Here is a 26,527-nt window from a genome sequence, read left to right as displayed (position 1 = left end):
TAATACTTGGCTAAAACATGAAAATTAAATTGTCTGACCAAGTATCATAAATTACCATGCATTTTCTTAACTGAAAGTGCCTAGTATATGTTTAATGTATGAAGTGTTCACAGTTTATCTTGCCATTAATAATCTTAACAATATTCAGCTAAGGATTCAAGGATCACACTCATGTTCAATCTCTCCATGCTATTTTCAGGAGATCTATTCATCCTTCCATCCATTCACCCTTTCATGTATTCAGAAAATATGCACTGAAGGCCTCTTATGTGCCAACTGGGGAGAGAGTGGTGGAGAGGACACAATGTTCTTGCCTTCATGGAGCTTCATGCTCATTAGAGAAAGAGCAAATAAATTAATAAATAAAATAATTACAGGTTACATTGAGTGTTGTGCAGGAAATGATTATGACTCTAGGAGGGAAATTAACAGGCAGCCTGTATTAAATTGGATGGTAAGGTAAGGTTACAGAGGATGTGACATTTAAACAGAAAAGAGAAGGAGCTAGCACGAGGGAAGCATTTCAGATTGCTTCGACAGAAAGCACAAAAACAAAACAGAAACTGGCAGTTATGAGGAACCAACAAAATGTATGAATGGAGCATACTGAGTTGAGGAGAAGGCTAATTCACATGAATATTTACTCAGGGATATGATTTAACTATGGTATAACTGAGCTGATAGAATAATGAGGTGCGCTGGCAAAAATATTTTACTCTATTTGTAGTGTAAATTCTTCACTTCCAGGTCTCCAAATAATTTTACATTCATGGACAATATTCCAATTTATAGATAAATTGCCAGGTATATAGGACTGGTACACATTTGAAACAATGTCTTCCTTCCTCGGTAATTCCCTCCCAACTTTCTCACATAGATATATTTTTTTAATATCACTTCCCCACTTCCCAAACTTTCTCAAATACCTCTGACTTAACCAGAGTATTTTTCCTAGCTCCCTCCTTGAAGTTACCCCTTAAATTAGAATTATGTCCAGTTGGAGGAAATCAACTCCTGTCTGGGAGCTGGCACAGCCTGAGGCTGCCAGCAACACTGCTTCCCCCACCTCCACGCCCGACATTCAAGTGGGGCAGGAAATCAGACTTGGGAGGAGTGCATCACCACACAACTGAAAAAATCCTCTACCGATTTAACCTCCAGTCATATCTTCAGGGACCCTAAGGGTAGTGTTGGCTTGGGCACATGCCAGCAGCAACATCAGACCACAGGCATTCACACTCTTAAGCACTAATGTGATACAATCCCTCCCTTCCAGAGTGGGTGCCGGAAGGCAGTCTTTTGGGGTGCTATGCAACTGCTCGGTATCAACTGAGTGGGAACTAGGTATGATGAGAAAGAACATAAATTTCTTGAAGATCAGGGTTGTTAAAGAACTTGTAGCAGGTGGCCACACTTGTGGCAGACTATCTGCAACGAAAATAACTTCCTTCCCAGACTGGGTGGTGATGGAGGATGGGGGATGACAGGCACAGGATGGGGAAGGGCGAGGAGAGACACACTGGCACACTAACATATTAGGGAGTGAGGAATTTATGCCAGCGGGCAGAGCTGACTTCCTTACTGTAGAGCAACTGTGGACATGCTCCAGTTATCTCCATGCCTTAAAAAATGTGACAGCTTTGCAAGTCCAACACCAAATGCCACCATACCAGATTATGCACAGCATATGTGTGGTACTGCTGATTCACTCATACACAGTATACTCCAGCGGCCTTGTTCTAGAATGTATTCTTTTTTTTTTTTTTAAAGATTTTATTTTTTTATTCATGAGAGACAGAGAGAGAGAGGCAGAGACACAGGCGAGGGAGAAGCAGGCCTCCTGCAGGGAGCCCAATGTGGAACTCGATCCCAGAATTCCAGGATCACAACCTGAGCTGAAGGCAGGTGCCCAACCACTGAGCTACTCAGGTGCCCCCAAAATGTATTCTAATGAAAATATGGTATGAAGTGGAAATTTTAGTAACTATTTTTCTGTCTTTCTTTGCTGTTCTTTAACCTTCTCTTCCACTTTGAAAGTTTTACACTAATCTTGAAATAAGCGAATTTTAAAATTATTTAACCAAGGATCTGGTAAATGAATACTAAAAGATAAATTGTCACCTATTTTTCACAAATTTCTTATTCTTCAAGTCAAATGCAAAGAATGATAGCAATTATTGTCCATTTTTCCATCTACTTTGAAACCATGTTTTAATTAAAAAGATTCTATATGGGGTACCTGGTAGCTCAGCTGGTGGATATCTGACTTTGACTAAGGTCATGATCTCAGGTCCTGAGATTGAGCCCAGCATCTGGCTCTGCACTCAGTGGGGAGTCTACTTTCTCTCTCTTTTGCCCCTCTCCCCCTTGTGCTTTCTCTCTCTCTCTCTCAAATAAATAAAATTTTTAAAAAATTATTTTTATACATATCCCCAGAGCTAATAGTGATACTTTTATATACTTACTTTAATACAATAAGAGATGCAATTATCTTCATAGTGTTTGCAACATCTATGCCTTGGTCCGTGCTTACATCTGAAATAAAACAAAAATAATAAATGATGCGCATGTATGTAGATGTGCTTAAAGTTCTCTAACCAAAAAAGGAGAAAACATTACCTACTTGTTTCTAAATATGTGAACCTTTTGATTTTTTGGGACATAAAAAAGCAAAAATAACATTTGTTTTCTTTTTAGTTCACCATTTGACATAGGGCATAAAATATATGACTGCAGTCAAAATACTTAAATGTGGAACAGAAAAAAACACTGGTAAATATTTGTGACTAAATATGAAAAATATGTATATATTATCTCTATACTCTGCCAAATCTTCTAGAAGCTTTAAGTTGCTTACTGTAGAATATAAAGTACATAAATCATCCATGAAGTCAGTACTTGAGCAACAATCATAATGAGAAAGTGCTCAGGTTACAGGAATTTATACTTAATTATATTTGAGAGAAAACATCTGGAAAAGAAACATGATATAGTATTAAAATTCAAAATTTAGTTTTTAAAATAAATATAGTAATAGATCATGTGGGAATTCAAAAGTAGGTTATTTGTGTTTGAAATGCAAACCACTTGGTCCTCTAGTGTTTAGTAAATGATTCTGCCGGGGGGACTACTGTTCAAGACATACGGATTTTTAATTATTTCGTATGTTGACTCCAGGACTACAGATTCACTTAAGGCATAAAAAAGTAAGTAAAATATCTAAATGTGTCTAGCTCTCCCCCTTTCTCTTTGAAGCATTCATGTTCCAAAATGAGTTGTCTTTATAACTCTTGCGGACTGCAGTTCATTAATTATCTTCATGGCTGGAACAGATTAACTTTCTCATTTGTAATAATAAGTCATAGAGTGATATTCTGGCTCCAAATCTCTATAATTGCATTTGCACACTGATTAGCAAAACCCTTTCGGAAATCCAATTCTTCAGCACAGCTGGAGTATACAGGCAGCCTTTCACAGACAGGGTGACAGCAGTAGTTTCTACTTATGTCATCAATGATGGGGCATATCTGGCCATGTGAAGTTGAGTGGTTAAAGCTGGGGCCTCAAAGAGGTAAATCAGAGAAGGGTGGCCGTATGTAAACCATCACTCTTCATACTTCTAAGTGTCCTCTTCAAAGACATTCCTCAGCCAGTGCTACTGGAACTACACAGAAATCGTTAGACTATCTTTGCTAGTGAAGTCAAGTACTGGTATCAGCTATACTGTCATTTAATCTTCCCTTAGTCTGTTATTAAAATTTCTCAAATCCTAGACTACCCATTTCCTGTCTTATCTGCTCTGCTGATGTATTACCCTGCATCTGCCTTCACAGCAGTGGACTCACTGTGGCCAGTTGGACAAGTTCTGCCATGCATGACCTGTTTAGTTCTGATACCCAAGGCATCATTCACCCACATAATACATTCTCTGCATTCCCCCCTGATTCTTGGTGATATGATTTCCACGAACAGGGATTCTCTGCCTCTTTTCTCCACTCAGGTGATCCATAACTATTTTCGAACTTAAGAAGTTTATTAGTAATCACACTAGTGGGTATTTACCCAAAAATTATAAAACACTAATTCAAAGGGATATATGCACCTCCATGTTGACTGCAATGTTATTTATAACAGCCAAATTATGGAAGCAGTCCAACCGTCCATCGATGAATGGATAAAGAAGAGGTGGTGTGTGTGTGTGTGTGTCTCTGGGTGTGTATATAAATGTGTGTGTGTGTGTGTGTGTGTGATTCTCTCTATATATAGGACCTTCAGAATCCAAGGTGGTTAAATCACTTGCCCAAAGTCACAAAGCCAGCAGGGGTGAAATGAGAGTCTAAGACTCATCTTCCCATAACTGATCCCTAACTTTATATATTGGCTATTCACTCAACACTCTCTAAAATATCATTACCAAGATTATTTTTATTAACTGATGTTCTAATTTTAAATCATTAATGTTCTTAAAATATCTATACTCAATAAAAATATTATTTATAAGAAATTCAGACTTTTTTGTATAATATACAAATAAAGATGTTTTATTCCATTTCCCAAGCCCTGAAAATTTCTACTCTTAAAAAAGACAAATGTTTCTACTCTTACTCTTAAATGTAAAGCTTACTCATTATTCCTGTATCTTCTTGAATATGTCCCAGAAGTTTTCTTTCTCCTTTCCACACAGGCATATTTGATTAGCAACCTGTTTCCTAAAGTTCCCCATTCTAGCCACCTGCAACTGTGCCTAGGTTTGACATAGAAAATTATTACATATTCATACAAATCTATTTTAAAGGCAGAGATGGTCTATAGCCCAGACAAAAATAATAGATTAACATTGACTTGCCCATTCTCTGTCTTTAATACACCTCTATGCACTGTTTGATGTAAAAAAAAAAAAAAAAATATATATATATATATATATATAAAACATCATATAAAACAGTGACAACGTTAAATATTAAGATAAAAAACTTACACTGAATCCACAAGTTTCCTGATTAGAGCAATTATATTCATTCTTCTTGGCTTTTCTTCATGTTTCTCTGTCTTTTGTTCCACTTTTGCATATGCTGCTTCTGGTGAATAAGAATGTGTGGGAATTTCTTCCTTCCCTACAATAAATCTAAAGAAAAGAGCACAATGTGAGGCATTTTCACCTTAAAAAAAGACAAGACAATAAGGAAAAAAAAAAAAACCCTGATTCTGTTGATATACAAATACATTTTGGAGAGTATTTATCATTTGAAATAATATTTTTCAAAATTTACATAAGATCTTATGCTTTATAAATAACAGGCTCTTAAAATATGAATACTTAGAAAATGTTGACAGCCATTTCTTTAATAATGCAAATTCTTCTATTAAGTTTTCTATCTTAATTCCAGCATAGTTAACATACAATGTTATATTAGTTTCAGGAGTACAACACACTGATTCAACAATTTCATACATTATTTAGTGTTTATGAAGATATGTGTACTATTAATCCCCTTCGCCTATTTCATCCATCCCCCACTCATCTACCCTCTAGTAACCATCAGTGTGTTTACTATAGTTAAGAATCTGTTTCTTGGTTTGTCTTTCTCTTTTTTTTCCCCCTTCGCTCATTTGTTTTGTTTCCTAAATTACACATATGAGTAAAATAATGTGGTATTTGTCTTTCTCTGGCTAGCTTATTTCACTTAGCATTATACTCTCTCTTGCTCCATCCATGTTGTTGCAATGGCAAGATTCATTCTTTTTTGTGGCTCAATAATATTCCATTATACTCCATACACACACACACACACACACACACACACCACATCCATTTATCCATTCATCTCTTGATGAACACTTGGGATGTTTCCATAATTTAGCTATTGTAAATAATGTGGAATAAACATAAGGGTACATGTATCTCTTTGAATTAATATGTTTATTAATTCAATAAATTGAATGTAAATATGTTTCCATATTTTTTGAGTGAATAGCCAGTACTGTGATTACTAGACTGTAGAATAGTTCCATTTTCAACTTTCTGGGGAATCTCCCGTATACTGTTTTCCAGCATAGCTGCACCAGTTTGCACTCCCACAAAAAGCAGGATATTCTTTCCTGCTTTGTCAAAGATTAACTGACCATATAATTGTGTAAAGTTTACTTCTAGGTTTTCTATTCTGTTCCACTGATCTATGTACCTATTTTTGTGCCAATACCATACTGTTTTGATTATTAGAGCTTTGTTTGGAATTATGACACCTCCAACTCTGCTTTCTCTCTCTCTTTCTTTCTTTCTTTCTTTCTTTCTTTCTTTCTTTCTTTCTTTCTTTCTTTCTTTCTTTCTCTCTCTCTCTCTCTTTCTCTCTCTCTCTCCTCTCTCTCTTTCTCTCTCTCTCTCTTTCTCTCTTTCTCTTTCTCTCTCTCTCTCTCTCTCTTTCTCTCTTTCTTTCTTTCTTTCTTTCTTTCTTTCTTTCTTTCTTTCTTTCTTTCTTTCTTTCTTTCTTTCTTTCTTTCTTTCTTTCTAAGCAGGGGGAGCAACAGACAGAGGGAGAGAGAGAAGCAGGCTCCTTGCTGAGCAGGAAGCTTGATGCGGGGGGGCCCCCGTCCCAGAACCCTGGGATCATGACCTGAGCCGAAGGTCAGGTCTTAACCTGACTGAGCTTAACCAACTGAGCCACCCAGGGGACCCTTTGCTTTTCTTCTTCAAAATTGCTTTAGCTATTCAGGGACTTTTGTGGTTCCAGAAAATTTTTCAGATTATTTGTTCTAGTTCTGTGGAAATGTTGTTGGCATTTTGATAGGGAATACATTACATCTGTAGATTGCTCTGGGAAGGACATTTTTACAATATTGGTTCTTCCAATCCATGAGCACAGATTATCTTCCCCTTGTTTGCATCATCTTCAACATCTTTTAACAATATTTTATAGTTTTTCAGTCTTTTACCTCCTTGATTAAGTTTACTCCCGTTTTATTATTTTTGGTGCAATTGGGACTGCTTTTTTAATTTCTCTTTCTTTTGCTTCATTATTAGTATATAAAAATACTGTGATTTTCTATATGTTGATTTGGTATCCTGCAATCTTACTGAGTTCCTTTATCAGTTGTAGCAGTTTTTTTTTTTGGTGAAGTCTTTAAGTATATAAGTCTTTAAGTATATACTATACTATATATAGTATCATGTCATCTGCAAATTTTACTTCTTTCTTACCAACTTGGATGCCTTTTCTTCTTTCCTCTTTTCTGATCACTGTAGCTAGGACTTTCAGTACTAATGTTAAATATGAATGGCGAGAATGGACATCCCTGTCTTGTTCCTGATCTTAGGGGAAATGCTTTCCATTTTTCATCACTGAGTATTATATTAGGTGTTGATTTTTTTGTGGCCTTTATTATGTTGTGGTGTTCCCTCTAATTCTACCTTATTGAGGATTTTTATCATAAATGGATGCTCTATATTGTAAAATGCTTTTTCTGCATCCATTGAAATGATCATGTAGTTTTTATTCCTTCTTTTAATGATATGATGAATCACATTGATTGCCTTGTGAATACTGAACCACCCTTCCACCCCAGGAATAAATTCCACTTGATTCTGGTGAATGATTTTTTAATGTATCATTGGGTTCAGTTTGCTAATATTTTGTTGAGAATTTTGGCATCTATGTTCACCAGAGATATTGGCTTATATTTCTTTTTGTAGCATCTTTAGTTTTGGTATCAGGGTAATGTTGGCTTCACAGAATGAATTAAGAAGTTTTCCTTCTTCTATTCTTTGGAATAGTTTAAAAAGAATAGATGTTAACTCTTCTTTAAATGTCTGGTAGAATTTTCCTGTGATGCCATCTGGTCCTGGACTTTTGTTTACTGGCACATACGTTAACATACTCCTACAATCTTTTTGTATTTCTGTGCTATCAGTTACTATTTCTCCCCTTTCATTTATAATTTTATTAATTTGAGTCCTCTTTCTCTTTTTTTGTGAATCCTGGCTAATGGTTTATCAATTTTGTTGATCTTTTCAAAGAACTAGCTCCTGGTTTCACTGATCTGTTCTATTGTTTTTTCAGTTTCTACTTTATTTCTGCTCTAATCTTTATTATTCACTACCTTATACTGGTTTGTGGTTTTGTTTGTTGTTCTTTTTCTAGTTCCTTTAGATGTAAGGTCAGGTTGTTTATTTAGGATTTTTCTTGTTTCTTGAGGTAGGCCCATATTGCTATAAACTTCTCTCTTAGAACAGCTTTGACTGTATCCCAGATTTTGGACTGCTGTGTTTGCATTTTCATTTGTCTCCATGTATTTTTTTTTTTTCATTTTTGATATCCTGGTCAACCCATTTATTGTTTAGTAGTATGTTATATAACCTCCATGTATTTATGTGCTTTTCATGTTTTTTCTTGTGCTTGATTTCCAATTTCATAGCATTGTGGTCAGAAAAGATGTATTTTTATGACTTCAATCTTTCTGAATTTGTTACGACTTGTTTGGTGACTTGATATGTGACCTATTGTGGAGAATGTTCCATGTACTTGAACACAGTCTGCATCCTGCTGTCTTAAGATGGAGTGTTTTGACTCTGTTAACTTCATCTGGTCCGATATGTCATTGAAAATCACTGGTTCTTTGTTGATTTTCTGCTTGGATGATCTATCCATTGATGTAAATGAGGTGTTGAGGTTCCCCTACTAGTACTGTATTACTATTGATTATTTTCTTTATGTTTTGTTATTAACTGCTTTATGTATTATGAACCATGTTGGTTCATGGATATTTACAATTGTTATACCTTCTTATCTGATTGTACTGTTTATGATTATATAGTGTCCTTCCTTATCTCTTGTTATAGTCCTTGCATGAAAATGTATTTTGTCAATATAAGTTGCTACTCAGACATTCTATTCACTTCCATTTGCATGATAAATGTTTCTCCATCCCTTTACTTTCAGTCTGCACGCATCTTAGGTCTGAAATGAGTCTCTGGTGGGCAGCATATAGATGGATCTTGCTTTTTTATCCATTCCATCACAATGTGCTTTGATTGGAGCATTTAGTCCATTTACATTCAAAGTAATTATTTGATATGCATGCATTTATTGCTATTTTGTTACTTAAGCTTATTATTTTTCCTAAGATTTATTTATTTATTTATTTATTTATTTATTTATTTATTTATTTATTTCATTCACTCATTCATCCATCCATCCATCCATCCATCCATCCACCCATCCATGAGAGACACAGAGAGAGAGGCAGAGACATAGGCAGAAACAGGAGCAGGCTCCCCATGGGGAGCCTGATGAGGACTTGATCCTAGGACCCCGGGATCACGACCTGAGCCAAAGGCAGGCGCTCAACCACTAAGCCACCTAGGTGCCCCTATTTTTATAGTTCCTCTATGTTCCTTTCTTCTCTTGCTCTCTTCTTTCATGATTTGTTGGCTTTCTTAAGCAAAATATTTGGATTCCTTATTCTTTCATTTTTACGATTACTGTTTTTGACTTGTGGTTACCATTAGATTTATTTATAACATCTTCTGCAGATGGCAGTCTACGTTTAGCCAATGGTCACTTACCTTTGAACTCATTCTTTACTCCTCCCCTCTCCACATTTCAGATACTTGGTATCATATTTTATATCCTTTTATTTTGTGCTTCTCTTGACCGACTTTTATAGATTTACTTATTTGTGGGTGTGTGTGCTTCCTGCTTTTTTCTTACTCTTATTTATGGTTTTTGTTTTCCTCTTACAAAGTCCCTCTTAGCATTACTTGTAGGGCTGATTTAGTGGTCATGAATTCTTTTAACTTTTGTTTGTCTGGGAAACTCTTTCTCTTCCAAGTGACAGCCTTGATGGATAGAAAATTCTTGGCTGCAGAATTTTCCTCTTTGAGCACTCTGAATATATCATACCAGTCCCTTCTGGCCTGTAAAGTCTCTGCTAAAAAATCAGCTGATAGCCTTATGGGGTTTCCTGTGTATGTAACTGTCTTTTCATTTACAATCTTTAAAATTCTTTCTTTATTGGGACGCCTGGGTGGCTCAGCAGTTGAGCATCTACCTTTGGTTCAGGGCATAATCCTGGTCCCAGGATCGAGTCCCACATCATCCCCTTGCATGGAGCCTGCTTCTCTCTGCCTGTGTCTCTGCCTCTCTCTGTAACTCTCATGAATAAATAAATAAAAGTCTTTATCATTATTTTTTATCACTTTAATTACTATGTGTCTTGGTGTGGACCTCCTTATTGTCTGGGGGTTTGTTGGAGAATCTCTGTGCTTCTGAATCAGGATCTCTGTTTCCCTACCAAGATTTGAGAAGCTTTCAGCTATTACTTCTTCAAATATATTTTCTGCCCCCCTTTCTCTCTCTTCTCCTTCTGAGATTCCTATAATGTGAATGTTATTATGATGGATGGAGTCACTGAATATTTTAAGTCTATTCTCATTATGCAGTATTTGTCTCTCACATATTCAGCTTGATTGCTTTCCATTATGCTACACTCCAGGTCACTTATAGGTTCCTTTGCATCTACTATTTATTCCATCTGTTATATTTAATTTCATTTATTGAACTCTTTTTTTTAAAGATTTATTTATTTATTCATGAGAGACACAGAGAGAGACACATGCAGAGACACAGGCAGAGGGAGAAGCAGGCTCCATTCAGGGAGCCCAATGCAGGACTCGATCCTGGGACTCCAAGACCATGCTCTGGGCCAAAGGCAGGCACTAAACCGCTGAGCCACCCAGGGATCCCCCATTTATTGAGTTCTTTATCTCTGTTATGTTTTTATCTCTTTGTCAAGGGTTTCACTGATGTCCTCCACCCTTTTCTGAGAGTTCAGTGAGTATCTTTATGATCACTACTTTAAATTCTCTATAAAGCATACTTATTTCTATTTCACTTAATCTGCTGTGATTTTGTCCTGTTCTTTCATTTGGGACATATTCCTCTGTTTCTTCATTTTGTCTCTCTCCGTCAGTTTCTGTGTTTAGGAAAATCAGCTACACCTACTGCTCTTGAAAGTAGCGGCTTATAAAGAAGAGGTTCTCTAGTGCCTTGCAGTTTAGTGTCCCATATTCACCAGAACCTGGTACTTCAGGAGAATCTCCTGTTTGTGTTGTGCCCTGCTGTTGTGTCTGAGTTGCTTTTTCTTTCAGTCCAGACATCTTCACTCACTCTGCCTGTTGTGGGCTTTGCTTGCTCTTTGTGGTGTTAGTGAGAGACAAGCTGCAAGATCTAAGGAGGCAAGACTACAAGAGGGCTTGAGGGTCTTGAGGGTGAGATTAGCAAAATGTGCCCTGAGCCCAGGACTGAGGTCAGCAGGCTCAGAGTGGGCCATTCCCCAGCAGAATGCATGTGCAAGGCACTCTGCTAAAAGGTTAGGTAGCAAGTGTCTGTGCAGTGTCTCCCACAGGTGGCCCTGCATTTATTCTGGGCAATAGATGAGGAAAATGATGCCTGTCAGCTCCTTTGTTCCCAGAGAAGTCCCACAATACACTAGAAATAAGTATAAAGAGATCTTCCTCCTGGTTGTCCCAGGCACTGTGCAAACTGTCATTCCTATGTTGCCTCTCCATGGGCTGCTGTCTCTTTAAGGGCAGGACCCAAATATCACTCACTCTCCCATCTTGCTCAGTACTGAGTCAGCTGACTTTTTAAAGCTCCAGGCTCCAAATCCTGGTGGTTATACAAACTCATGGAATTCAGCCCATCTGGTTTTCAAAGCCAGATGTGATAGGAATTTGTCTTCCAGTTTGGGCTCCCCAGTATGAGAAACTGTTTCTTTTCCCTCTCTACATCTGCAGCTCCCTCCCTCCTGAGGGCAGCTTCCAATCACTGTTTCTACCTTTTCTAACCTCTCAGATGCAGCTTCTTTTCTACGTTTAGTTGTGGAGTTTGTTCTGCCTGTCTTTGGATTGTTTTCTAGTTTTTTTACATGGATGTGAGTGATACCTAGTTGTCAGCATGGGGTGGGGTGAGCTAGTTTCCTTGAATACCACCTGATTTTCTATTAATAACACCTTTTTTCCAGGTACTTAGGTTTCAATACTTGGCTTATAGCAAGAATTGGAGGAGAAAGGGAAGAAGGAAAATATTAGTAGGTCTTCATTTCCTTCTATGCCAAGTCTAAACTTTGCCTCTTTCTCTTAATCCTCCACTATTGCCCAAATCTCAGTCCTTATCATTTCATCTTTCTTCCTTCTGATTCTCTTTTACAGTGTCCCAAATACTGTGGTCAGACTAATCTTTCTGAAACAATGTCAACTACTCTGCTCAAAACTCTTTGGTCACTCTCTACTGCCAATCTTATCAAGTTCAAATTTGTCTTTTTTTTGTTTGTTTGTTTAGGTCTTCCTGCCCTGCTCTGACCATTATTAAAAATAAAACCTTTACAGGCCCTAATACAAATTTGTCATACCAATTAAGTTGATTTTCCCACTTTTATCTCATGTTTCATGTTTATAATTTTCATGCTTTTGCTAACATTATTCACATCTACCCAGAAGGTTCTTCCTCTTCCCTTCTGGTTCTCTAAAGCTATCCTTCAAGTGCAGTTTAAGGCTTATCCCCATAAGAATACTAGCAACAATAACAGTCAACATTTCTTGAGCACTAAGTGCCATGCACAGTTCTAAACACTTTTCATGCATTAACTAATTTGATCCACAGAATAATCCAATAAGATAGTCATATGAAATCTTTTCCTAGTGTATCGAAGCCTACCCTAGTTTTTCCCTCCTATGCTTATAAAAGTACTACATACCTAGTCTTCACTAGGCATCTACTATATGTACTTAGGAGAATAAAATAGGAACATTTATGATATAAAATGGAAAGGCATTAAGTTTCAAGTAAGTATATGAAGTCACTATGTGACATTAGTCAAGTATTCTAAGCCTCAATTTCTCCTTCATGTCACATGGTCATAAAAATATCCATCTCACAGAACTGTTGTGAAAATTTCCTAATCCATGTGAAAATCTTGGTGACCTAATAAATACAATGCTAGTGCTGCTAACCAATGTTCCTGCAGTATCTATGACCATCTGGCAGTAACTATGGTAAGAGATGGAATACAAGGTGAAAAGCAGATTCTAGTGACTCTAATGAAGCTTATGATCGAAAATGTGTCTGACATGAGCCCTGTCCTAATGAAGCCTATAATGTGGTACTACACAATTCAGTACTTAATTTTGCAGTAATTGTTCATATGTAGCTTTGGCTTTCTAATGCTCCTTGGAGACTTCTTGTAATTCTTTCCTAACACCCAGTGATATGATATGGGACCTACAATAGGTCCCCAAAATAGTTGTTGATTGACTGATTTTTAAGGGAAAAGAAATCCAATAAATTATTCTTTTAACAAAATAGCATAAAAATGTGATTTCTGCCATTACTTTCAACTAGAAAACTGAGTCGATAAACATTTACTGTAATTATGTACAAGTGACATTACTTTTTAAAAAAATTAAATAAAATATACTACTTACCTAAGAGCAGAGAATGTAAAAAAAAAAATTAAATAAAATATACTACTTACCTAAGAGCAGAGAATGTAAATCCTTTCAAACCATCTTTGCACCTAAAATAATAAAAATGATAAAGTGACAATCTTTAAGATATGGAGTAGTATACTAAGTAGCTATTAAAATTTTTTCTGAAACTGTTTTTAAAACGTGAAATTCTTTTAGGACACTGATCTGAGCAGTACAAATGCAACAAACAATGAAGCAAGCCATCTTACACAGGATGATTAAAATTTCCTATGTCAAATCAACATTTAAGGCTCAACTCTTATATTTCCAGGTCAAAGAGAGATTTAAGTGTATCTTCTAAAAGGTTCTATGTGGACTTAAAATGAAGGCTGGGAGTGGAATATTCATTTTGCCCAATCCCTGGGGGAGCAATTTGTTGAGAAGAAAAGGCCATATACACCTGCTGGGTATTATGAATAGGTCAATTCAAGGTCCTGACTTCTTACTTATTAATTCAGTGAATGCAGAGCAATGTAGAGTCGGCAGGCACAAAAAGGCTTCAAGTTTAGTTCAAGAGTTTTAACTTCTGAGTAAGTCCAATCAGAACAGATAACACAGCATGAGCAACAGCGTGAGGTCGGTGGGGGCGGGAGGGGGGTACAGATGCAGGAGTTCAAGTAATTTTTATTGGGTATTTACTGTTGCTGGGCATTGTTTTGGGCACTTCATATGTGTTGTCTCATTTAACTATTTCACACCTCTATGAGTAGGTATTTCTCTATTCCATAGCTGGGCAGAGGCTCTTCCAAAATGCAGCAACTACCAAGAGGTCACAAAATAAAGAGTAGTTAGAATTCAGGAAAAAATTTTAAAAGCTCCTCTGACTTAACAGCTGTGGTTTTCTCTTACACCTCCTTCTGAAACAGTGTATTCCTTTTAGTTAGGGGGAAGGTTCAAATTGCATGACAATGAAGAAAAAAAATTTTAAACAAGATTTTAAAATGGGGACATTACTATGCTACTCTTAGTGGCCTGTTTTACAAGTATGATAAAGTTACTAAAGAATTGTTGGATACTTAGTATCAGAATCCTTTGGAGAAACTGTAGAGATTGGTGATACAACGATGCTCAAATGTATGTTAATTTTAAATACTGGACTTTCTTGGAGAAAAAGTACAGCCTCAAATCTAATTGGGCAATTCTCTCAGTATACCTTTTGTATGAAAGGTAACACAGATTTCTTATATTTTTATGAATTTCCTATCTTAACAAGTGTAAATATAGACATTTTTACTGGAGGACACATAGAATCTCAGAAAAGAATTTAATTTGTGTGTACAGAGATCTTTTAAAACACTTAAGAATTCATTGTAATTAAGCAAAATTATCTACTTCATGGTCCTGTTGACCGCGAGAAATGTAATCACAGAATTTAGCAAACATACTACATAATTATTCACCCCACACAGAATGAGGGTAAAGGCAAAAGAATTCATATGTTGGGCTAAAAATATGCATGGGAAAATTATAGCATTAACCTTCTTAAACTTATCTTTTTCCATCTGAAGAAAGTGTTTCTCAGTAATTTAAAACCCATAATTTGGCAATTTCTAGGTAGGTGGGGGGTGAGGGGGTAAGCTATGCATCTATTGACTGGAAAAAAGAAAGCAGCAGATTGATTAAAGATTATATACAAATGGGAACAAATTTTGGCTTTGGTATGTTATTGTTAAAAGATAGCCATTTATCTTTGTGCAATGCTGAAAAGATAAAGGGTTCTGACAACTAGGTCTAGTCATGATTGCATATTTGTGACCTTAAACAATAAATCTAATTGCAGACCAAACATCAAAAAGTAGCTTTCAAATAAAAAAGGGCATGTACAAATGAATTTGCAATTTCATTATGATGGAAGTTTGGTTCTTTCACCAAAACCCTGTGGGAAGCACTTCATATTGATAAAGTCTTAGCCCGAATTCAAAAGGGGCTATTCTTCTTTCCATTCATGTGTATAAGGTCTGTTAATGTAATTGAGGGTCAGATGTCTATGTCAAAAGAACAAAAAAGTAATTATTCCCCCAAGAAGAATCTTTAAAATAGTAATATCGCCCTGCATCTTTATACCAAGAGTACTGTCTGAGCCTTAGCCTAACTATGAAACACTATCGTAATCTGAGTTAAATGTAAGAAGTATGGTATGCACAGAAAGCTTTATACAGAACAGATCCCCTTAGAAGGTGCCTCACTATTTAATGGATTCAGTTATTATAATGCAAATCAAATTACTTTCTCCATTCATGTATTAAGGCTCACTGATTTACTCAACAAATACTGACCGACTGCCTACTATGTGTAAGCACTAGTTTTAGTTCTAAGGAGGTTAACAGCGGACAACAGAGAATCTGTTTCCATACAGCTGACATTCTAGGTCAGGGAAAGGTACGACAAAACAAGTGAATACATCAGGTGGTGAAAATTGCTGTGGCAAAACAGGAGGCAGGGGAAGAGGAGAAAGAGATGGAGTCGGGCCTTCTTATTTTACATCGTGTGGTTCAGAAGGGCCTCTCCAAGAAGGTGAAATTGGATGATGTGATCAGCAGCCTTAGAGAAACAAGGGACAAGTATCTATCTGAAGGAAGAACAGGTAGAAAGTCCCTGATGAGGAGTTCGTGTGGCATGGAAGGAGATCACGGAAGTAGATTACTGTAACCGGAGCAGAGCAGGAGGAGGTCACAGTACTAGTGGTGGAGAGGAGTGGTCTACTACAATCCTTGTAGACCCTTTAACCATGGGAAAAACAACAACTCTGGATGGTTCTCAGCAGAAGAGTGACAAAGACCTGTCATAAATTTAACATAATCTCTGGCCCCTCGTTGGAAAAGGAACTACAGGAAGGCAAGGTTAACAGCAAGGAGGCTAATTAGGCCCCCCTAAAAGATGACTGTGGCTTGACCAGATCATTAGGCAGTAGAGTAGAGGTAGAGATAAGTGGTTAAGACTTAAAAGTGCATTTCAAAAGCAGAGTTGGTGGAATTTCTTGATGGTTTGAATGTGGAGTCCAAGAGAAAGAGAAAATTTACAGATTATTAAAATATTTTTGATTGGAACAAACAGAAGGGTAAAATGTCCATTTTCTGAAGTGAGGACGACTACAAGAGGGACAGGTTTGGGGAGAAAAATAAAAGTTTTATTTTGAACATGATAAGTTTGAGATGAATGTAATCTATGAAAGGAAATGTTAATGAAGCCAGGAGCTGCTGTACAGGTTTGGGGATCAAGAGGTGTGATTCACTTATAAGTATAACTGAAATCCATAGGACTAGATACAATCACCTAGGAAATAAGTGCCAATAGAAAAAATATACAGGACTGAGTGTATTTTATTCCTCCATATTTTATAGTGCAGAACATCTGTTCTGGAGGGGAGGAAAAAACCCAGTCATTTCTCTTCATAAGGAAATCCTTGTTTAATATAAAATCTCATTTTAATTTTTGAGTGTGCACAAATTTAATGCATATAAGTCATGTACAAACAGACTTTTCTATTACAGTTACCCAATAAATGGGATAAATAGTATGACTCAAACATAGTTACTGAATCTCTGCATTTGCAAGGTTACGTGTAAGGTTCAGGAAAGAGGAGGGAAAAAATTGCAGCATCATATCAACTTAAGTGATACACAACTAATGCTACAGGTTCTGGTTAGAATTTCATACTGTGGATAAAAAGGATAAAGTTTAATATTGTTTTCAGAATAATACACTTGGTCAAATGCCAATGGGAGAGGGAACCCAAAAACACATTTTTTTTTAATTGTAAGTGTAAATGATAGTTGAAAAAAACAATTTTGCCCACAAAGATTCTTTGTCTTACACTTAATTTCCATGAAATTACTTCCAGGAGATACTTTTGTCTTTATTACCACATTACACCAGCAGATGTCAGTAGTAAACCATTTTTGGAACAGTTGATAGCTTTGTAACGTGATTTATCATCACACACAAGGTTAGGTTTTCCCTTAAAAATACACTTACAGACATACAAAATGTTGCTAATCTTAGTTACACTTCATTAAATTCCCACAAGTGAATAATATTGGTTTTCATTATAGTTGATGTTTCTGTTCCTATCATTCTATATAGTTATGAAATCTTTATGAACTCTCTACCATTTGACATCAACATTAAAATCTGATATATAAATGTGTTATATCATTATATGTTCTCTATTATGAAACAATGAAAACTATTTTGTTTCCTACTTTCTTTTATTAAATCTACGCAGTTTTAATTTGGTAAACATAATGGGATATAATTAGATGTAGTACTTTTTAAATGTTTAAAACATTTCTTGAAGACAATGCACAGTACAATGTTAAGACTCTTGATTTGAACGATTCGTAGTCATAACTTCACTATCAACCTGGAGCAAACCATTTAATTTTAGGGCTCAATTTTGTCATCTGTTACATGAGAGCCTGGAAATAAATTACCTTCATAGTTGATTGATTCGACATCTTTTAATTCTGAAATTCTAACCAATTATTTTATCATTTTATTTAAAGTGAGTGTTATTAGAAATCACAAAAGAAAACTAAAATGAATTATTCCAAGTCACTAATAACCTAAAGAGATTATCTCACCAACATCAAAAATAAAAAAACTTTTTTTAAGCCGTACAACAAAAAAAACCCTGAATTTGCCTTGAGATTACTGGCCTGCCACTAATATTATTACACTTGCTTACTGTTTGGTAATACTTACTGATATGGAACTTATTTCTGCAAAGGCTCAAAGGGAACCTTTTCTTTTTCAACTGTAAGATTACAAAACTAACTATTGGGGTAGATGAATAATACACTGATAGAAAGTACCTGATAAGAAACACTGTCAAGTAAAAGAAGGGATTCTATAGATACAATTTCAATAATGATTAAATGTTACATTGTTGGCTATATTAATATCAATGCTAAAATATAATTAATGACAAAATGTAAAATGTTTAGTATATACATATAAAATGCTATAGAAAGTGGTCAAAAGGATATATCCGAAACACTTGATAATAGGTTATCTTAATGAAGTAGAATGGGTTAAGATGCATGAAAAGAACATAACCTTTTACTCTCTATATATTACTAAACTAATTTTTACAGGTATACATTTATATATTATTTATACAGTTTAATTTAAAACATCAATACTTGAATCTTAAGAACAGATTAAACAGTGCAAAAGTTATTCATCTTTGTCTCACACTGACACAATGGCAGAAAATGTAAACGCAAAGTAGTCAATTTCACTAATACTGCTGTAAAAGTTTTGCTAGAAGGCATAAAATTACTAACTAAAATAGACAGGTTAGATTAGAACTTTCTGAAACCCTGTTCCCAATGAACATGGATAATTAGGTGACTATGGGGACTTAAAAAAAAAAAAAGATGAAACATGCATTAAGTATCAACTTCTGAGATCTTTTGTCCATTTTTAATCATTCAACTGATTAGAAGGAAACTCAAATATTGATTAATGGCACATCACCTATCTTTATTCGATCAACAGTCATTTATTTATTGGGCACATAATACACAAGAGACACTGTACTACTGATCTCTTGAGGAAGGCAAAATAAATTATATGCCACACCTGACCATAAAAAAAACAGGTATCTGCAAAGCTCTGTGTATGTCTGCCATAAAAATAAAAATAACCTGGACTAAAAGTTATGACAAAATTTCTTTTTTTTATGACATACGATTTTTGTATCCCTAATGCTTTTCAAGAGCTTAGTTTACTCTACTGTGCTTTTTATAATTCAGCTTTAAATTTCTTTAGTGTAGCCTTTTTCTTTATCTCCTTAAACTATTTGACTTGAGTAAAGCAGTATGCAAAACTATAATTAAAGATGCTAACAGACTGGCAATAAATTAAATAAATAAACTCAATTTAAAATAGTTGAATACATTGATAATTCTTTTTTTTTTAAGATTTTATTTATTTTTTATTTATTTATTTATTTATTTATTTATTTATTTATTTATTTATTTATTTATTTATTTTTTCTTTCATGAGAGACAGAGAGAGATAGAGAGAGAGGCAGAGACACAGGCAGAGGGAGAAGCAGGCTCCATGCTGGGAGCCCGATGTGGGACTCGGTCTCGGGACTCCAGGATCACGCCCTGGGCTGAAGGCAGGCGCTCAACGGCTGAGCCACCCAGGGATCCCCCTGATAATTCTTAAAATACTTTTGTTCTGTTGGTTATATCATAATCACTTGTCATTCAAGTATCAAAAACAAGTTACATTATTATATGTGAACAAAATTATTTAAGACAAAATGCTTAAAGTTCAGGCATACAGAAGGTATAACAAGAATGACATGAAGTTAGTCATAAATAAGTTACACACAATAGCTGAATCAAAATCAAAATTTTAATTTGTCTAATTATTATTGGTACTAAAAACATATTTGGAGTAAATATGACTGTAAAGTTTAATTTGAAAGTTAAAAAGGAACCAGAATACTTCAAATTTGTGACTTACTGTTATATTTATTATAAAGAAAACTCATGCAATTTTAAATAGTTTTTTTTTAAAGATTTTATTTATTTATCATAGACACAGAGAGAGGGAGGGAGAAGCAGACTCCATGCAGGGAGCCTGACATGGAACTCGATCCTGGGTCTCCAGGATCACGCCCTGGGCTGAAGGCAGCACTAAACCACTAAGCCACCTGGGCTGCCCCATAAATAGTTTTTTTTTTTTTTTTTTTAATGAAAGAAAAAGTAGCATGATTTTACTGAAATGTTTTCATTACATTGGGGCACCTGTAATGGTGCTCTGCAGGTTAAGTGTCTAACTCATGAAACTCATGTCAGCTCAGGTCATGAAATCAGGGTCCTCAGATCCAGCCCTGCAGGTGGGCTCCACACTGGGCATGAACCTGCTTAAAGTTCTCTCTCTCTCCTTCTGCCCCTTGTCCCTGCCCCACCCCCAACCCCGTTCTGCTGCACATGGGGGTCTCGGTGCTCAATTTCTCTCTCTCTCTCTCTCGCTCTCTCTCTCTCTCTCTGTCTCTCTCCCCCTCAAAAAAAAAGTTTCAGTATGGTGTTGGAAGATCTTAAAATCATATATTCTAAACCAATACAGGTACCAAAAATGACATATACCTGAATCTAGTTGAAATCAACCAAAGGAAAGTTATAGTATGAATATCTGTAAGATGATTAATATAATTTACGTTAGAGGCTGAGCAGCTTTGGTATATTCTTATTTCTCTGGCTCCCTTTATTGGCTAGATATATGCCAAATCTAGCCTACTCAGCAGGGTTGGGCAAGGCCAATGTATTTGGTGGCTTCTTAATGTTAATGAAAACTTCCATATTTCCACAAGGGATGTACAAGTTCTGGGATTAGGCTGCTCTTGAGGCCATATGAATTATCTTTGTTGAAATGTTTAGTTTCTTCTTAAATTAATTTTTTATTCTGTTTTGAAAACATAAAATAATAACCAATTTTTCTAATCAATTTTCAAGCGCAGAAACTCAAATTAGCACTCCATTATAATTTAGTAACTGAAACTTGATCAACAATTATAGAACTTTGATTGACATCTGTTTATCATAAGAATATTTTTAAAAAGACTGACATAGGGATCCCTGGGTGGCGCAGTGGTTTGGCGCCTGCCTTTGGCCCAGGGCGCAATCCTGAGCACCTGGGATCGAATCCCACGTCGGGCTCCTGGTGCATGGAGCCTGCTTCTCCCTCTGCCTATGTCTCTGCCTCTCTCTCTCTCTCTCTCTCTCTGTGTGTGTGTGTGACTATCATAAATAAATAAAAATTAAAAAAAAAAAGACTGACATGGAGTTAATTTCAGGCTTTTATTTTTGTTTTGCTAAATAAATAAATAAATAAATAAATAAATAAACCTTCGCTGTCCTAATCACATAGCATGTTCCAATAGCTTAAATCAACAATTTCAATTTACTACTCAGAACTTGGGGTATGCAATTAAAATACATTACACATTGCTTACATACACACCACAGGCTTTTTCTTTTAGGTCTAATTACTAGAAGACTAATAGAGTTTTCAATTTCAGCCTGCATATGGCATTTTTTATAATAAAGCAAAATAACTAATGTTATGTTCCTATCTTAAGAACCTCATACAAAAATCTGAAGTTAGAAGAGCAACAAATCTAGAAATTTGAGGAAGATTATTTTGTTTGCTTCATGAACACACTGTATGTCTTCAAACTAATTTTCAATTGGATTTCTTTAAACATAAGTGAATTCTCCCAGTGCATTAAAAAAGTTATTTTTTATTCTGGTAAATATTTTACAGTACTTTATTTCATATGGAATGGGACACTGGTGGTTAGCTCTGTTCTCAAGAACCTAAGGGACGCTGCTGAAGCAGGCAGCAGTTACGGATAATCAAGTGTGATTGTAAGTCCCCAGATGATTATTGTGCACTTTTTTCTGGTGTGTCCTAAATATAAATTGGAAACATTTGGATAACAAACTTACAGTAACAACTCCAAGAGAATCATATTTCTCCTTAAACTTGCAGAGGCTGAAACAGTTTTTGCTTTAAAATACAGACTAAGGAAGGTCATGCTCCAAACTGTCTTCGACTGCTAAGGAATGAAGAATCACCTTCAGAATGTTTCTGTTTTTGTTTTTGTTTTTTTTTAAGATTTTAGTTATTTATTCATGAGAAACACAGAGAGAGAGACAGAGACACAGGCAGAGGGAGAAGCAGGCTCCATGTAGGAAGCCCAATGCGAGACTCGATCCCGGGACTCCAGGATCATGCCCTGGGCCCAAGGCAGGCGCTCAACCACTGAGCCAACCAGGCTTCCCACCTTCAGAATGTTTCTAAAAGAAATGTTAATGAGGATGAATTTCCCTACCAAAACGAATTAGTAATAGCAAAACTAGTCAACCTTCAAAATACTTATAAAAGGAGTAGATCTGAGTTGTACTGGACCTAACCCTGAAAGGTCTGTTTGTAGCTGCTGAGGAAATGGCATGTGTTTAGACTTGACAAATTAACTAGAGGCAAAAACCAAATTTAATATCAAATTGGTGTTTTATGCAAATCCAAGGAAAAACTTAGCAAGTTTCCTAAGATCATGGCATTACTATGGCCACAAATTATTTACATTAAATGAAATTATAACCACAATTCTGAACCGATCTATTTTTTTTAAAGACCTCAAGACTGGCAAGGATTTTCATTTTCTTCCCCTAAATGGTTGTGAAAGAGATTAAAACAAATGTTTTCAATTATATAGAATCTTTGAATCAACATTAATTTGTTTTCAAATGCATGTTGGTGTCTATGTCACTAAAATAATAATGGCAATTGGTTTTCAAATTGAACAAAATGAACAGCTATTTGAAACTGTAACATTAGGTCATATGCTTTTTATCAAAGTTCAAATCTAAAATAAATAAAATACATACCTACGGGTAGTAAAGCAAAAACAACATTTTGGAAGCTTTTAGAAAACTATTTTCTGATTAAATGAGCACTATAGAGCATCCTAACTCTAAAAGAAAAACATTCATTTCAAATACTGCAGCTTACTTCAGGCATCTCAAAGATTATGAACTTAATTTGTGGTATGTATAATAGAAATTGGTCAGGTTAACACGTAATGGTATTTTATTGGCCGGAAGTATTAGAAAAATGGAATATTGGAACCTGGGAGAATTCTATTTTACAGATTAAGAAACCAAGGCCCAGAAAGGTTGAGTGATCTGCCTGAAAACTGTTCTTAGACACCCTCACATGATAGTAAAATCATTCTACATCCCTGTCAACTGCCTTTCTGTCTTCTGAGTTCTCCCTGTGGAGGAGAACTATCACAGAGAAGCAGTGGGACCTTGGGCCCGAGAAGACAAACCACGAACATGTGAATGATGGGAGAGAGCAACGCTCTTCCAACTGGTCCTACGCAAAGACTTTACCCAGGACAGAAGCGCATGGAACCAACTTCCATTTCCTCACATCCAAATGTCTTCCAGGTAAACCTAACTTACTGGAGAGTGTCCTTTGGTCAGCACTACATGCTGGCTTCTCTCACCCACTTCCTCTTCACAATAGCTATTATTCACAGCAGTCTCTCTAGGACTTCCTGAACAATCATAAGGCCTACCCTTGGTATTAGATTTGCCACCTTTAGCAACATAAATTCCCAAAGCATCTCAATCCCAGACATTAATACAAAAAACAGTACTGAACTGAAGCTTGTGTTTTATTATGGACCAAGTAAGAAAGTGGACTTCTGAAAGAGACTCTCCCTCATCTGTCTCTCAGTAGCAAACTCTATCAATAGTTGCATTCAGATGCATTTCACTTTCTCACCTCTCTCACTGTGGTCATCCTCAGTCCTTCCATATGCAATGACCTCTTTAACCATCCTCCTCTTTAAAGAGAATTCCTACTAAGTCCATCAGGATGGCATTTTTCTCCCATAATTAGAAGTGACTGCTTCTTTCTCAAACTCTCTTTGTTCTTTGTATCTTTTCAGCTGCTTTTTTTTTTTTAACCTAATATGATAGTAATTTCCATGGTCATCTAATCCACTCTACCAAATTTAGGGTTTCTTATGACATTTTGTGTGTCCATGTTCCAGAAATTGAAGGAGTAGTTTATAGAGTTTACTTCTTTATTAAGGAAGTTGGGAAATATTCTGCACTGGTGCTATCACATCTATTGAGTAATAAGAGTATTCAAAAATATGAACTAACAGGCAGTATCAAGAAAGGTTAGTTCCAAAGTGTGGTTTCTGAAACACCTCAGCATCAGATAGTAACTGGTTAGAAATGCAATTCCTGGTCCCCACCCCAGACCTACTGAATTCAGAAACTTTGAGCATGGGGCCCAATAATCTGTAAAACTTGTACAATTGAGGTTTAACAAAATCTTCAGATGTTTCTAATGCATCCTCAAGTTTGACAACCACTAGACTAGGTTATGTTGCTGCAATAAAATTTCAATGGCTTTCAACAACAAAAGTTTTTTTTCTTGCTCATGTTATATGTCAAACAAGGGTTGACTATAGCTCAACTTACAGGTCATTTTTATTTTACTTTTTTTAATTTTTTAAAGATTTTATTTATTTATTTATTCAGGAGAGACAGAGAGAGAGAGGCAGAGATATAGACAAAGGGAGGAGAACCAGGCTCCATTCAGGGAGCCCAATGTGGGCCTTGATCCCAGGACTCCAGGGATCATGCCCTGAGCCGAAGGCAGACGCTCAACCACTGAGCCACCCAGGCGTCCCTACAGGTCATTTTTATTTCAGACTTTACAACTTTACAGTGAGGAAGAAGCATATTCAGAGTAGAGAAGAAAAGAGAATGTGGGACACTATGTTCTCATTCAAAGCTTCAGCTCATAAGTAAACATAAATCATTTCCACTCATATTTCATTAGCTAAGGCAAAGCTAAGGCTTGGCATGATGTTGAGATAGGGTAGGTAAGTAATGCTTCCCCACAGAGGAGCAGCAAAGGTTTCTGAACAATAAATAGTCTGCCATACAGGACAAGCATATTATCACTAAAGATCAGGTGTATTTGTTTATTACATTTAAGAAAATTGAAAGCACAATTCCCAATCCTACCATCATTTATTTTTTTTCACAGTAACTTTAAATAATCTTAAAATTTTTTGGTATTGGTTTCAGAAATAGGCTTATCTACAACATATTATTTAGTAATTTACATATGTGCATAAACATATGTGTGTGTTCTAAGCTCAATTTTTTCCTAATTACTGTAGCATAGTGTTCAATTATGTATCCAGTGCCTACAGCAATGCATAGCACATAAGTCACTCAAAAGATCTATGTTGAAAGAAAGAAATTTTTATCTGTGCAGTAACTGAAAACATCATACTTCATAGCAATTATATTTCTAATTGGGTACCAACTTTCTTGGATTCATTTTTTAACAGTAATTCTAGAATTGGGGGTTATTTTTATAATCAGTTTTTAAGGAAATTTATATATATATTTTAAGAAACTTGTATTTTTTTAAGATTTCAATTATGTATTTTGAAAGACAGAAAGCATGAGCAGGGGGAGAGGCAGAGAGAGAGGGAGGAGACTCCTCACTAAATAGGGAGCCCAATGTGGGGACATGGGGCTCCATCCTTGGGATCATGACCTGCGCCAAAGGCAGATGCTGAACCAACTGAGATGAGACACCCAGGTGTCCCGAAACTTGTATATTTTTAAATTAGCTATCCTGACATTTATTAAAGACTCCCTGTGATTGTCCTTAATATTAATTTGTATTCATTTCTTTAAACTGATAATTTGGCATGAATTTATATAGACATGAATAGGAATAAATAAGGGTCTTAAATGGGAGTCACTTCTTTTTTTAATGAGGAGTTTTGTTTTGTTTTGTTTTGTTTAAAGTAGGCTCCACACTCATGGGGCTTGAACTCATGACCCTGAGATCAAGAGCTGCATTGTGGGAGCTCTTTATTTGGGAGGAGGGAAAGATGATGAAGAGTAAAACTACCACTGAATCATATCAGATGGAGTTATATATATTTTTTTGTGTAACTAACACCATATCTAGAGAACTGTGAAGCAATCCTTACTCTTTCGCACTTTCATTCATTTGTTCCACAACTATTAAGCACTGAGGCAGCAGAATTAAAAAGGAGGGCTACAGAATCAAGACAAGCAAGGGTTCTATAAATTCTGTGTCTGTTTCTTAGGTGAAAAAAAAAAAAAAGAAAATAGCACCAACCTCATATAACTATTATACTAAGTGTTCAATAAATATCACCTATTATTACTGCTTCTGTTATTACTACAACAAACTACAAAGGTAAGTGTGCGGCAGTTCCTGTCCTCAGCAGACGGAGGAATATAAAGAAAATGTAATAACCCCCACCCCTGTCAAATTCATCAGTTCATACCCCAAGGTGAAACATTGAGCCACAAATAGCAAATTAGACAGCATCTGCCAGGACATCCTTTTTTTTAAGATTTTATTTGTTTATTAGAGACAGAGAGAGGGAGAGAGAGGCAG

At 35.9% G+C, this 26,527-nt stretch overlaps 1 protein-coding gene across 5 annotated transcripts in view; it reads right to left on the bottom strand.

Moving 5' to 3' along the window:
* TMEM135 (transmembrane protein 135) overlaps nt 1-26,527 on the bottom strand; it is a 292,950-nt gene that overhangs the window by 20,738 nt on the left and 245,685 nt on the right. For all 5 annotated transcript variants that reach the window (XM_077867364.1, XM_077867365.1, XM_077867366.1 and 2 more), the window contains 3 exons: nt 13,528-13,569; nt 4,979-5,125; nt 2,466-2,535 (listed from right to left, as the gene is read on the bottom strand). In XM_077867364.1, coding sequence (XP_077723490.1) covers nt 2,466-2,535; nt 4,979-5,125; nt 13,528-13,569 — 259 coding nt within the window. The remainder of the gene's footprint in view (nt 1-2,465; nt 2,536-4,978; nt 5,126-13,527; nt 13,570-26,527) is intronic.

Source organism: Canis aureus, chromosome 23 (genome assembly GCF_053574225.1).
Source record: "Canis aureus isolate CA01 chromosome 23, VMU_Caureus_v.1.0, whole genome shotgun sequence".
Lineage (NCBI taxonomy): Eukaryota > Metazoa > Chordata > Mammalia > Carnivora > Canidae > Canis > Canis aureus.
The sequence above is the reverse complement of the archived record's forward strand: the minus strand, read 5'-3'. Positions and strand labels throughout refer to the sequence as shown.